Raw genomic sequence first — 14944 nt, forward strand, 5'->3', positions numbered from 1 at the left:
GTCAAAAGTATACATACTGCAACATACGTTACAATCAAATCAAATTAGTTTCACGGCATGGCCTCTTAACTTCATGTGAGTGATTATGATTGACGACACCTGTTGACTTCTCTGAGCCCATTTAAATAGGGCTCATGTGATGCAGTCATTAGACTCGGTTACAAACGCGACAATGGGAAAGTCAAAGGAACTCAGCACAGATCTAGAAAAACTAATAATTGACTTGAACAAGTCAGGAAAGTCACTTGGAGCCATTTTAAAGCAGCTTATGGTCCCAAGAGCAACTGTCTAGACAATAGTTCGCAAGTATAAAGTGCATGGCACAGTTTTGTCACTGCCACGATCAGGAAGAAAACGCAAGCTATCACCTGCTGCTGAGAGAAAATTGGTTAGGATGATCAAGAGTCAACCGAGAACCAACAAAAAGCAGGTCTGCAATGAATTGGAAGCTGCTGGAACACAGGTGTCAGTGTCCACAGTGAAGCGTGTTTTGGACTGAGAGCTACCATGCAAGAAGGAAGCTCTTGCTCCAGAAGCGACACCTTAAGGCTCGTCTTAAGTTTGCTGCTGATCATATGGTCAAAGATAAGACTTTCCGGAGGAAAGTGAAGTGAATTATATTTATATAGCGCTTTTCTCTAGTGACTCAAAGCGCTTTACATAGTGAAACCCAATATCTAAGTTACATTTAAACCAGTGTGGGTGGCACTGGGAGCAGGTGGGTAAAGTGTCTTGCCCAAGGACACAACGGCAGTAACTAGGATGGCGGATGCGGGGATCGAACCTGCAACCCTCAAGTTGATGGCACGGCCGCTCTACCAACCGAGCTATACCGCCCCTTTGGTCAGATGAAAAAAAATGTTGCTGTTTGGCCTCATTACCCAGCAATATGTTTGGAGGAGAAATAGTGAGACCTTTAATCCCAAGAACACTAATCCCAGGAAAACCCATCCTACCGTCAAGCATGGTGGTGGTAGTATTATGCTCTGGGCCTGTTTTGCTGCCAATGGAACTGGTGTTTTACAGAGAGTAAATGGGACAATGAAAAAGGAGGATTACCTCCAAATTCTTCAGGACAACCTAAAATTATCAGCCGGGAGGTTGGGTCTTGGGCGCAATCGGGTGTTCCAACAGGACAATGACCCCAAACATACGTCAAAATTGGTAAAGGAATGGCTAAATCAGTCTAGAATTAAGGTTTTAGAATGGCCTTCCCAAAGTCCTGAATTAAACCCCATTGAGAAAATTTGGACAATGCTGAAGAAACAAGTCCATGTCGGAAAACCAACAAATTTAGCTGAACTGCACCAATTTTGTCAAAAGGAGTGGTCAAAAATTCAACCAGAAGCTTGCCAGAAGCTTGTGGATGGCTACCAAAAGCACCTTATTTCAGTGAAACTTGCCAAGGGACATGTAACCAAATATTAACATTGCTGTATGTATACTTTTGACCCAGCACATTTGCTCACATTTTCAGTAGACCCATAATAAATTCATAAGAAAACCAAACTTCATGAATTCTTCCACGGCGTGGCGCAGTGGAAGAATGGCCGTGCGCGACCCGAGGGTCCTTGGTTCAATCCCCACCTAGTACCAACCTCGTCATGTCCGTTGTGTCCTGAGCAAGACACTTCACCCTTGCTCCTGATGGGTGCTGGTTAGCGCCTTGCATGGCAGCTCCCTCCATCAGTGTGTGAATGTGTGTGTGAATGGGTAAATGTGGAAGTAGTGTCAAAGCGCTTTGAGTACCTTGAAGGTAGAAAAGCGCTATACAAGTACAACCCATTTATCATTTATAATGTTATTTGTGACAAACAAGTATGTGCTCCAATCACTCTATCACAAAAAAATAAGAGTCGTAGAAATTATTGGAAACTCAAGACAGCCATAACATTATGTTCTTTACAAGTGTATGTAAACTTTTGACCATGACTGTGTATATATATATATATATATATATATATATATATATATACACACACACACACACACACACACACACACACACACACACACACACACACACACACACACACACACACACACACACACACACACACACACACACACACACACACACACACACACACACACACACACACACACACACACACACACACACACATTGATACTGTATATAAATACACATATGCTTGCATATATATAATCATATATGCAGGCTTCACTACACATCTTAAGCCTGGAGCTTTGGCTATTATACCTTCATTGTAAGAATTGCTTTTCTTTAGCAAAAAGCTAACGTAGCATAATGTTGCTGTTAAAATGTGTCCCTTTTTTTTCTCCTCATTGGAGTTTTACCGTGCCCGGGTGTGGGTTCAGATCAAAGGATGTTCTTGTGGTTTGTGAAGCCCTTTAAGGCACTTGATTAAAGCTTGAAAATTGGTTTGTATTAAAATGTGACTGTAATGTTAGCACTTCAGCACACACAGCCATGCTAGTGTTGCCAGCGTGTGGTCCTCCTGTCGCACATGGCGTCTGTTATATTAAATCTCGCCCCCTAGCTAGTGTGTATGTGCACACCTGACATGGGAGAACATACCACAGCAGGCTTTGCTACACATCCTAAATCTCAATATTGCATGTTTAAGGACAGTAGCAAAGAAGATAGATATGGGCTTACTTCCACAAATAAAATGATTGCCCGACTGTTGCCAGGCGAGGTGGGAAGCCCAGTGCCTGGGGGCAGGAGGCCGGGGCATCTCCACTGGGTCGTTTTCAAGGTCAGTTTGTCCTCTATATAAGGCGGGGAGGTCAAAGGTCAGCTGTTGTCCTGTCTTGTCATCTGCTGCCTACCTGATTGTCTGACCTATCTCTGTCTTATCCCACCTCCTTTTTCTTCCTCCTCCTCCAGTGCTGCAGCTTGACCCACTTTGGACTCACCTTTGGTTTTTTGGTGTGTGAGTGTGAGTGTGAGTGTGTGTGTGTGTGTGTGTGTGTGTGTGTGTGTGTGTGTGTGTGTGTAGGGGGAGCATTACTGATAAAAGTTGCTTCTATTCAGGTCAACCTACCTACCTATTAGCCAACAAACATGAATTACAAAATAAAATACTGTAGGCAGGGGTGTGAATCTTTGGGAACCTAACGATTTGATGACGATTCGATTCAGAATCGATTCAACATGATTCTCGGTTCTAACCGATTCTCGCACTGTATTATTTGCTATAATCATTATAATGAAACTTTTTCAAAACATTTTACAGGTTACAAAAGATCCTTCTGTTTGCATGGAGATGGCCTAAATGTCTTTTTAAAAACGGATTCTTCTGAAAGTAAATAAATAAATAAATAAAGCAAACTCCATCCATCCATCCATCCATCCATCCATCTTCTTCCGCTTATCCGAGGTCGGGTCGCGGGGGCATCAGCCTAAGCAGGGAAGCCCAGACTTCCCTCTCCCCAGCCACTTCGTCCAGCTCTTCCCGGGGGATCCTGAGGCGTTCCCAGGCCAGCCAGGAGACATAGTCTTCCCAACGTGTCCTGGGTCTTCCCCGTGGCCTCCTACCGGTCAGACGTGCCCTAAACACCTCCCTAGGGAGGCGTTCGGGTGGCATCCTGACCAGATACCCGAACCACCACATCTGGCTCCTCTCGATGTGGAGGAGCAGCGGCTTTACTTTGAGCTCCTCCCGGATGACAGAGCTTCTCACCCTATCTCTAAGGGAGAGCCCCGCCACCCGGCGGAGGAAACTCATTTCGGCTGCTTGTACCCGTGATCTTGTCCTTTCGGTCATAACCCAAAGCTCATGACCATAGGTGAGGATGGGAACGTAGATCGACCGGTAAATTGAGAGCTTTGCCTTCCGGCTCAGCTCCTTCTTCACCACAACGGATCGATACAGCGTCCGCATTACTGAAGACGCCGCACCGATCCGCCTGTCGATCTCACGATCCACTCTTCCCTCACTCGTGAACAAGACTCCAAGGTACTTGAACTCCTCCACTTGGAGCAAGATCTCCTCCCCAACCCGGAGATGGATAAAGCAAACTATATATATATATATAATTTTTTTTTTATCGATTTTTGAAAATTAGAAATTGATTTAGAATCGGGATGAATAAGAATCGTAACTCAGATGCAAATCAATTTTTTGTGCACCCTTAACTAAGTATTAAAGGGGAACTGCACTTTAAAGGTAGAACAAAAATCATAATATGACCCCTTTTTAAGGGGAACTGCACTTAAACAAAAAAAAAACATTAGATCATTCAAAATCCCTATGTAAGACAAGGACACGTTTTTATTTTTGTATGCATTCTAAGTTGTAAAATACGGCAAGTACGAGGTGGCTAAGAATGCAGCTAATGGGAGTACTCTGTTACGCACATAAAGCCATCTAAAAAAACAACAACAATACTCCATTAACATCTCATTGCAATATTGTTATCATAACTGCACCCCTCACCTGCCAGGGGGTGATCAAGAGGATGGATCAAATGCAGAGAATCATTTCGCCACACCTAGTGTGTGTGTGACAATCATTGGTACTTAACTTTAATAAGCGATAATGCAGACAATCTACATTTAGCCGCACCGTCATCAAAGAGAGCTAACAAACTTCCGCAGCTACAGTATTGACATACTGAGTTGCTGCTTCTGCATCGGTTCTGAGCCGGTAAAAGTTCATTCTAGTTTATAAATCATGCCACTCAGCTGGATAGTAGAAGGATGTGGACATAAACCGAAAAGTTGGTCAACTTTGACAATCAATTTATACCCGGAAATGGCAAGAAAGACACTTATATACGCTTGTTTGATCATCATTTGTCCCAAAGTAGTCTTTGATGGTTCTGATGAAGTCTGCCATGTTTAGCAGTAGTTGTTGTTGTTGAAATTAATATGCTGATGTATGCTTAAAATAAGCAAAATACAGTATGTAAATATTACATGTTATTATGAATGTGCCTGTTACTACATTACATAATATAGCATGTATATAAAACGTTGATAGAGGTTTTTTAGAGTGACTTCCTTTGGCTCCATTGTTGGCTGACTTTTGCTAATGTTTATTTACAAGACAAAATGCATTACAAAAAAGAAAAACATTTGTGCTTGATAAACCATCCATCCATCCATCCATTTTCTACCGCTTATTCCCTTTTGGGGTCGCTGGAGCCTATCTCAGCTACAATCGGGCGGAAGGCGGGGTACACCCTGGACAAGTCGCCACCTCATCGCAGGGCCAACACAGATAAGACAGACAGACAACATTCACACTCACATTCACACACTAGGGCTAATTTTAGTGTTGCCAATCAACTTATCCCCAGGTGCATTTCTTTGGAGGTGGGAGGAAGCCGTAGTACCCGGAGGGAACCCACGCAGTCACGGGGAGAACACGCAAACTCCACACAGAAAGATCCCGAGCCCGGGATTGAACCCAAGACTACTCAGGACCTTCGTATTGTGAGGCAGATGCACTAACCCCTCTTCCACCGTGCTGCCCATGATTGATTGGCTTGATAAACCAAATTCCAAAAAAAGTGCAGTTCCCCTTTAAAAATGATTAGTTGTTTTGCAATAACAACATTAATGTAGTGCTGAGGTGGGCGGGATGAAGAGTTGGAAGTGTTTTAAGTTTGATTGATTGATTGATTGAGACTTTTATTAGTAGGTTGCACAGTGAAGTACATATTACGTACAATTGACCACTAAATGGTAACACCCGAATAATTTTTTCAAACTTGTTTAAGTCGGGGTCCACTTAAATTGATTCATGATACAGATATATACTATCATATATACTATCATCATAATACAGTCATCACACAAGATAATCATCAGGGTGTATACATTGAATTATTTACATTATTTACAATTAGGGGTGTGAGGGGGGGGTTAGGTTTGGTTGTTATCATCAGTCATCAACAATTGAGAACAGAGAAATGGATATTGAAACAGTGTAGGTCTGACTTGGTAGGATATGTACAGCAAGTAGTGGACATAGAGAGAGAGAGATCAGAAGGTATAAGAAAAATATCTGCATTTGATTGTTTACGTTTGATTATTAACAACAATCCGGGGAGGGTCTTAGTTTAGGGTTGAAGTTGCCTGGAGGTGTACTTTTATTGCGGTTTTGAAGGAGGATAGAGATGCCCTTTCTTTTATAGTTTTATAGGAGTAAGTAAAGCGCTGACCACCCTGACCTCTGACATTTAAAGTGACAGGCGCCAGCAGCATGTTAGTGTGTGCACTAGGGATGTCCCGATCTGATATTTGGATCGGATCGGCAGCCGATATTTGCCAAAAAATGCGTATCGGCAAGGCATGGGAAAATGCCGATCCAGATCCAGTTAAAAAAAAAAACTCCGGTCCGTGTTTTCCAACGCACCGATTTAAATAATACATTCCACTTTTTTGCTGCTCCCTAATTTCCGTTCCGCATTTTCCAGCACACCTTTAACACATCCACAGGTCTGTGGATTCTCACGCAGTTGCTTTTAGCTGCTGGCATTACACGACAGGCTCTTCTCACTCTTTCCTGTGTCTCCTTCTCACAGACAGCAAGTGCACCTTCTTACACACGTCACATAATGTCACGTCATACGTCACATACGTATACGTCCTCTCCCAGCAGAGAGGTAGCAGCATGGCTAACGTTAGCTGTGATGCTAGCGCAGCCGTGCTAGCAACGTTCTCTCTAAGGTGCGCGTTTGTGCAATTGCGCACTGCTCAAACGTCCTCTGCGCATAGCAATTATATGCCACGCACAAAATCAAATAAAAAAATAAGCGCATAACAATTTTCGACACACGGACATGACAGACAAAACAGTTTTCGTCATCATTGTTCAAATATTGTAACGTCTGTCGAGACGCTTATCTCCATTCGGCGCCACACGCCCACACCATCAAAATGCCGAGGCAAAAATTTCCACATCAACACCGTATGAAGAAATTAGTGATTTTTTTAGTTGTGATTTCCTTCTCTGCATGAAAGTTTAAAAGTAGCATATATTGATGCAGTATGAAAAAGAATGTTTTAATGTGGACATGCAAGCCTTGAAAGAAAATTTTGAAAATCAAGACTACATTTCCTGCAAATGGGTGCATTTCTACACTATATTTTAACTTTAGATTTATTCTCATATCAAACTCTTTTGGCTGTCTTTTTGACACTTACATCCGGCGCGCCCCCTCCACACCCTGGATTATAAATAATGTAAATAATTAAATGTGATTATCTTGTGTGATGACTGTATTATGATGATAGTATATATCTGATAGTATATATCTGTATCATGAATCAATTTAAGTGGACCCCGACTTAAACAAGTTGAAAAACTTATTCGGGTGCTACCATTTAGTGGTCAATTGTACGGAATATGTACTTCACTGTGCAACCTACTCATAAAAGTCTCAATCAATCAATCAAAACACATAGAATCATCATACTGCTGTGATTATATGCATCAAGTGTTCATTCAAGGCTGAGGCAAAATATCGAGATATATATCGTGTACCGCAATATGGCCTTAAAATATCGCAATATTAAAAAAAAGCCATATCGCCCAGCCCTAGTTTCAATGATGCCATTTATGTTTGTCATGTATAATTTTGTCTATTTTGTGTTTATCCTTGAATAAACAGGTCAGTTTCTTGTTACCAACCATTGTGTATTATTCAAACTCCCCTAATTCACCTGGCTCGTTGTTATCAAGAGTACTAAAACCCTTTTCAACATGATTCTGACAACTAAGTAGGCTAAATAACTTTAAACTTTAATACATGCTGGGATAGGCCAGTATCGGTCAGTATCGGTATCGGATCGGAAGTGCAAAAACAATATCGGTATCGGATCGGAAGTGCAAAAACCTGGATCGGGACATCCCTAGTGTGCACGCAACACACACAACACACACATACACGTACTAGCGTCATGGCAACAAAGCAAAGTAGCAAGCAAGTAAGCAAGCAAGTAGAGCGCAGCCTGCCAATAAGACTTCAGGTGCGTTGCTAAGGCTAATTTGCTTTTGCTGTCAAACTCGGGATTTGCGCGGACGAGCGGGCTAAGCAACCGTCGCAACACAAACAAGCGTGAACTGTCTCATTATGGTTTTCTAACAAGACCTGCAATCTACTCAAAGCAAGCGAGGATGGCGGCGCCGAGACACAATGATGTCTGCCGTTCTCTGAGCGGAAGCGGTTAAATCGCCGCGGCCTCGCCGGGAAACATTAATTAACAGTGAATAATCATAGCCATAATCTCTCCCAGACAGAATGTACAAGTGCAGTTTGTGAGCGAAACAAAGTGAAGAGCCGTTCACTGACGGGGTTGAGAGACCGTGGCAATGAGAGAAACATCTGTCAAATTAGATTAGGACAAGGACATAAATTGACCACGCAGAGAATGGAAACATTTCCAAAAAGTCGGGTCCCTCCTCAGCCGAAAGACGAGCGGCATTTAACGGGGACATCGGTGACAAATCAGCAGGGAGCTCATTTGCAATGGCGTCTAATTGCCTGTAAGTCTGACTTACTGACAAAGCAAGGGTACAAATGTACTTACAGCGTCAGGTGGTTGAAGCCCACCGTCCGCAGCGTGAAGGCTCGGGCCAGCAGGCGCACGTGCGTGAACAGCACCCCGATGGAGTCCTCGAAGCCGGTCAGTTTCTGCAGGACGGGTGACGTCTCCACCAGCTGCCTGTCCGTCTGCGGCTCCTGGACCTGCCAATCACAGCGTGTACAGCACAGTCACATGATGTCAAATACTTTGCTTCATGCTTGGCTTAGAGATGACCATTAGCGTCAATATAATAATCCTAGTACAGGGGTCGGCAACCCGCGGCTCCGGAGCCGCATGCGGCTCTTTGATCACTCCGATGCGGCTTAGCAGCTTACTTGCTGAACCCCCCAATTTTCCCGTGAGACTTCCGGATTTCAGTGCCTCTCGCAGAAAACTCCCGGGATTAATATTCACCGATTTTCACCCTTACAGCTATAATAAGGGCGTGCCATGATGGTACAGCATTTGGCGCTCTCTACAATCTGTATTAACAGCGTGCCAGCCCAACACTTGTTATACAATATACATCTTCTGCTTCCACACGTACGTGACAGCAAGGCATACTTTGTCAACAGCCACACAGGTTACACTGACGGTGGCCATATAAAACAACTTTAACACTCTTACTAATAATGCACCACACTTTGAACCAAAACCAAACAAGAATGACAAACACATTTCGGGAGAACATCTGCACCTTAACACAACATAAACACAACAGAACAAACACCCAGAATCCCATGCAGCCCTGACTCTTCCGGGCTACATTATACACCCCTGCTACCACCAAACCCCGCCCCCACCCCAACCCTGCTCCCTCACACATCAACCCCCCCCCCCCCTCTCTGTGCGTCGGTTGAGGTGGGCGGGGTTTGGTAGCGGGGGTGTATAATGTATCCCAGAAGAGTTAGGGCTGCATGGGATTCTGGGTATTTGTCCTGTTGTGTTTATGTTGTGTTACTGTGCAGATGTTCTCCCGAAATGTGTTTGTCATTCTTGCTTGGTGTGGGTTCACAGTGTGGCGCATTATTAGTAAGAGTGTTATAGTTTTTTTTATACCGCCACCGTCAGTGTAACTTGTGTGGTTGTTGACCAAGTATGCCTTGCTGTCTCTTAAGTGAGCAAGCGGAAACACCATACAACGTGTGGCTGATCAGGCACGCTGGTTGTAGTGGGTGCTATATGCTGTACCATCACGGCACGCATGACGATGGCAAGCGCCATTCATTTAAAACCCGCGTGCCGCACCAGCTTTCAAATTCCATATAAAAGTGTGGGCAGCGTGTCTGAGAATCCCTGGTTTATACATAGCACAAAGCAAAAAAAAAACTTTGTAGACAGTGTTATTTCATTTAAAATTTCAAGAAATTTTGCGGCTCCCATTGTTTTCTATAATTTGCGAAACTGGTCAAAATGGCTCTTTGACTGGTAAAGGTTGCCGACCCCTGTCCTAGTATGATGATAAATAAATAATAATCCTTAACTGTTGCATCCTAAAATAACCATTTGACTTGATTTACCTGGACTGCAATAATGCAGTGGTTCGAGACTGGTTTGGCTGTGGGACCCACATCACCATTAAAGATGGCCATCACTTCGCGCAGGGTGAAACATTTCAAGGATGTATTTCTTCATGATTTTAATGATTTTGGTTCACAGCTAATAAAACCCCCATTTTAGTATCCCATAAAATTTGAAAAATTGTCAAAAAGTTTCATATTCAAAACTACCCCTGGAAGTCAGGATCTAATAAAAAAAATTAACTGCAAAATGTTCCTGAGCAGCACGGTGGCAGAGGGGTTAGTGCATCTGCCTCACAATACGAAGGTCCTGAGTAGTCTTGGGTTCAATCCCGGGCTCGGGATCTTTCTGTGTGGAGTTTGCATGTTCTCCCCGTGACTGCGTGGGTTCCCTCCGGGTACTCCGGCATCCTCCCACCTCCAAAGACATGCACTGGGGATAGGTTGATTGGCGACACTAAATTGGCCCTAGTGTGTGAATGTGAGTGTGAATGTTGTCTGTATCTGTGTTGGCCCTGCGATGAGGTGGCGACTTGTCCAGGGTGCACCCTGCCTTCCGCCCGATTGTAGCTGAGATAGGCTCCAGCGCCCCCCGAGACCCCGAAGGGAATAAGCGGTAGAAAATGGATGGATGGATGTTCCTGAGCCTTTCATTGGTGTATTTGACTTAAAGGGGACCTATTATGCAAGACCAACTTTTCTTACCCATTGGTACCTGTTTTTGTCTCCAAAATTTGAAATCAAACAATGGAGAAATGGCGAAGAAATTAATATAGCGGTCTCGCTTTCCTTTATACTTCTTCTAAACGAGGCATTTCAAATGTGCCCAATTTGTGACGCGTTCCTAGTCGTGGTGTCATATGGAAGAAGTTTACCAGAAGATATTTGCGCAAATCCGCCATTCTAGTCTGACATTGTAGTAAATAAGCCCCTTCTGTTTTTCTATTCTCTTGTTGTGAAGCAGACCGGCTCGTACATGCACATGCATCTTCCACTGTTGCCAGTTCTAATACAAAGCACTGTACAGTTCAAACTTATATCTGTCAGTAGACACGTAATGGAAGCGCTAAAAACTACAACACGGCTGACGGGGAGGTAACCCAGTCGAAGTGGAGGCACGTATATAAAACCGCCCACAAAACGGCGCATCCTGAAGCGAGGGTCAGAAAGCAGCTTGAAGGAAGTCTATAAAACAATCTATAACATTTTGACCAATCAATCAATCAATCAATGTTTATTTATATAGCCCTAAATCACAAGTGTCTCAAAGGGCTGCACAAGCCACAACGACATCCTCGGTACAGAGCCCACATAAGGGCAAGGAAAAACTCACCCCAGTGGGACGTCGATGTGAATGACTATGAGAAACCTTGGAGAGGACCGCATATGTGGGTAGCCCCCCCCCCCCTCTAGGACCAAAGAACCAGTTATGGACACCAGTGTTTTTTACCCAAGGGCCGGGGCCCATTTTTGGGCTGTGAGCGCCTTCAAGAGGGCCTCAAAAAAATATGTATTTCTCAGCTGTGGTGTTTATCAGTCGCAGTCGTACTGAATTGTAATACACTTTTTTACCACTTGTGGCAGTAATGACAATATCAAACATACAGAAGAAGTCTGGAGTGAAACTCCGAGAGAAGTTTCTTAAGCACAAAAATGATGACTGAAGTGGTGAAGCTGTATTGTTATTTGCATTTTCAGTCCTGGGCATGATGTTAAAGTCCTCTATGGGTTCTTGGGGTACGAGGAGGTTAACCCCTTTACTACTGTTACCCCAGGTGGCCCTTGCCAAAGGCCTAGTACCCGACTGCCCCCGAGCCAGGGATACGGTGAAGACCTCAACGGCGCAGCAGGCGGAAGACGATAGATGTAAGAACTACCGCAACGGCTGGGATGGCGGAAGAAGGCACCCCCACATCCATGTGGGCCAAGTTATGGGGAAATAACAACCAAAGGCCTCAACGGTGGAACAGGCGGAGGATGACTGCTAACCCTATGGAGCGTCACAACGGCTGGGATGGCGGATGAAGGCTGCAGCAAAAAAGGGTCCCCAGTCGTCTTGGACTCCATGTCACTGGACCCTGATCTGTCAAGGATGGTGTGGTGACTGTCTGTGCACCAGTCTCCCCACGTTAAACAAAGTCACGCACAGGCATCCTCCATAATTGGATACCCCCCTACCAGGAGGATTGTCATACTCGCTTCGAGTGACCGCCGATGATGATGATATTTCCATTTTAATTTTATTGATACTTTAGTTAAGAAACATCCATCCATCCATCCATTTTCTACCGCTTATTCCCTTTGGGGTCGCGGGGGGCGCTGGAGTATTTATCATTATTTTAGTTTAGCATAACATAATTGTATGTAAATGTATTTTTCATCAGTTATTTATGTGTCCCTTCTTATGCAGTATAGGTTAGTACTAGAGATGTCCGATAATATCGGCCTGCCAATGTTATCGGCCGATAAATGCGTTAAAATGTAATATCGGAAATTATCGGTATCGTTTTTTTTTTATTATCGGTATCGTTTTTTTTTTTTTTTTTTAATTAAATCAACATAAAAAACACAAGATACACTTACAATTAGTGCACCAACCCAAAAAACCTTCCTCCCCCATTTACACTCATTCACACAAAAGGGTTGTTTCTTTCTGTTATTAATATTCTGGTTCCTACATTATATATCAATATATATCAATAGAGTCTGCAAAGGATACTGCTGGTCCACTAATAGTACTAACCTTTAACAGTTAATTTTACTAATTTTCATTAATTACTAGTTTCTATGTAACTGTTTTTATATTGTTTTACTTTCTTTTTTATTCTAGAAAATGTTTTTAATTTATTTATCTTATTTTATTTACGCTTCACGGTGGCAGAGGGGTTAGTGCATCTGCCTCACAATACGAAGGTCCTGAGTAGTCTTGGGTTCAATCCCGGGCTCGGGATCTTTCTGTGTGGAGTTTGCATGTTCTCCCCGTGACTGCGTGGGTTCCCTCCGGGTACTCCGGCTTCCTCCCACTTCCAAAGACATGCACCTGGGGATAAGTTGATTGGCAACACTAAATTGGCCCTAGTGTGTGAATGTGAGTGTGAATGTTTTCTGTCTATCTGTGTTGGCCCTGCGATGAGGTGGCGACTTGTCCAGGGTGTACCCCGCCTTCCGCCCGATTGTAGCTAAGATAGGCTCCAGCGCCCCCCGCAACCCCAAAGGGAATAAGCGGTAGAAAATGGATGGATGGATGGATTATTTTATTTATTTATTTATTTTTTTAAAGTACCTTATCTTCACCGTACCTGGTTGTCCTAATTAGGCATAATAATATGTTAATTCCACGACTGTATATATCGGTTGATATCGGCAATTAAAAAGTTGGACAATATCGGAATATCGGATATTGGCAAAAAGCCATTATCGGACATCCCTAGTTAGTACTTTTTTTTCCAGCCTGACCCAACCTATGGTTTTTATGTTAATTAACTACTATTCTTTGTGATTAACACCTGGTTTCATATCATTTGACAAGGTTGTAAACTGTAAGTAGGTTAGATATAATTATTGAATACGATTAAAATTCAGTGTTAATATTTGATTGGGCCCCTCATTAATGGAAAAGTTGGGCGCAGAGGTTCTAAAGGTTTAGAACCCCTGATGTGGACCATAAGGAAATGTTTTAAATGTAGAAAAACAATTTACTATGACGTCTTTAATTGAACTCCTGAAACCAAATAACTTTTACTCCACATTTTTATTTATTGAGACAGTTGAGTAAGATCAGCTCGCAAACAAGCAACTCACAACTGCAAATGGGTTCTCATTGTTTACTTAAAAAAGCAGCTCAAAAGACTTGACTTGTTTGCAAATGTCTCATATCTACCATATAAAAACCCACAATCCATTAAAAAAGGGTCTGCGTTAAACAGACCTGTTAAACAATAAACACCGCAACAAAAGTATTCCACACTTCTCGTCTCGGCAAATCTGTACAGCACATACGGGCATCTGGTTGAATAATATGTTTCCATGGATATGGAAAGGACGAGTTAAAAAATAAAATAAAAATGGGCCTGTGATTGAACCGCCAGTTGAGAATCACTGCTTTAACACATAACTTCATTTTCTATATTCAAAATATACTTCCTGTTATCTACACAAGCTGCCGGCAATATCTGAGGGTCTGACCACTTTGAGACTCCTCCAATCCAAATAATATATGCCGTGCAAAAAATCTAATCCCATTTGACCTCTAAACAAAATAAACATAATTTATTCTGTATGATTATGCAACACTTTGAGGAGGACAGGAATTCCTTCAAAGAAATTTATTGTCGGCCGTAACTACACCAAAAACATTAGTAAAAAACTTCTATCTAGAAAAACTGGTCATTTTCTGTTGTACAAACCAGGCCAACACAACACTGTGTCATCTGTCATATCAACAGCAGCCGCTTGCTCACTCTCAACTGCACCAACACACGCACACATGGCACTTAGCCACGGAGTCATTTCAGATTGTACAAAAAGTCGGACAACTCCAACACCACACAAAGTGTTAATGCCAGGTCGTTAAGACTATGACTCCCCAATCAAATGTGTGCTTATTCTACTGTCATTCATTAAGAATGCTAATTTATTAATATTAGTCATGAAATGCTGTTGCTAGATTAAAGAAAAGCTACAAATATATATTTTACAGACAGAAAGTAACAGGAATGTACACTGTAAGCCATGCTTACATCTCATTGTGCAGCATGTGAATGTTTCAGGGGAACTAAATTTGATCTCTGAAAGGGGTACAAATTATTTCCAAAGCAAGACCCCCACCCAGGAATACAAAACTAGTACATAGCTCAAGAACCACAAAATGTTTTTTGTATTTTCATTACAAATGGGCCAA

The 14944-nt window shown here is 42.8% G+C and overlaps 1 protein-coding gene across 2 annotated transcripts in view; it reads right to left on the reverse strand.

Annotated features, from left to right (window-relative positions):
• Positions 1–14944, reverse strand: part of drosha (drosha ribonuclease III) — a 298514-nt gene that overhangs the window by 74638 nt on the left and 208932 nt on the right. For both annotated transcript variants that reach the window (XM_072913522.1, XM_061965099.1), the window contains exon 25: positions 8528–8685. In XM_072913522.1, the coding sequence (XP_072769623.1) occupies positions 8528–8685 (158 nt within the window). The remainder of the gene's footprint in view (positions 1–8527; positions 8686–14944) is intronic.

Source organism: Nerophis lumbriciformis, linkage group LG07 (genome assembly GCF_033978685.3).
Source record: "Nerophis lumbriciformis linkage group LG07, RoL_Nlum_v2.1, whole genome shotgun sequence".
Taxonomy (NCBI): Eukaryota; Metazoa; Chordata; class Actinopteri; order Syngnathiformes; family Syngnathidae; genus Nerophis; species Nerophis lumbriciformis.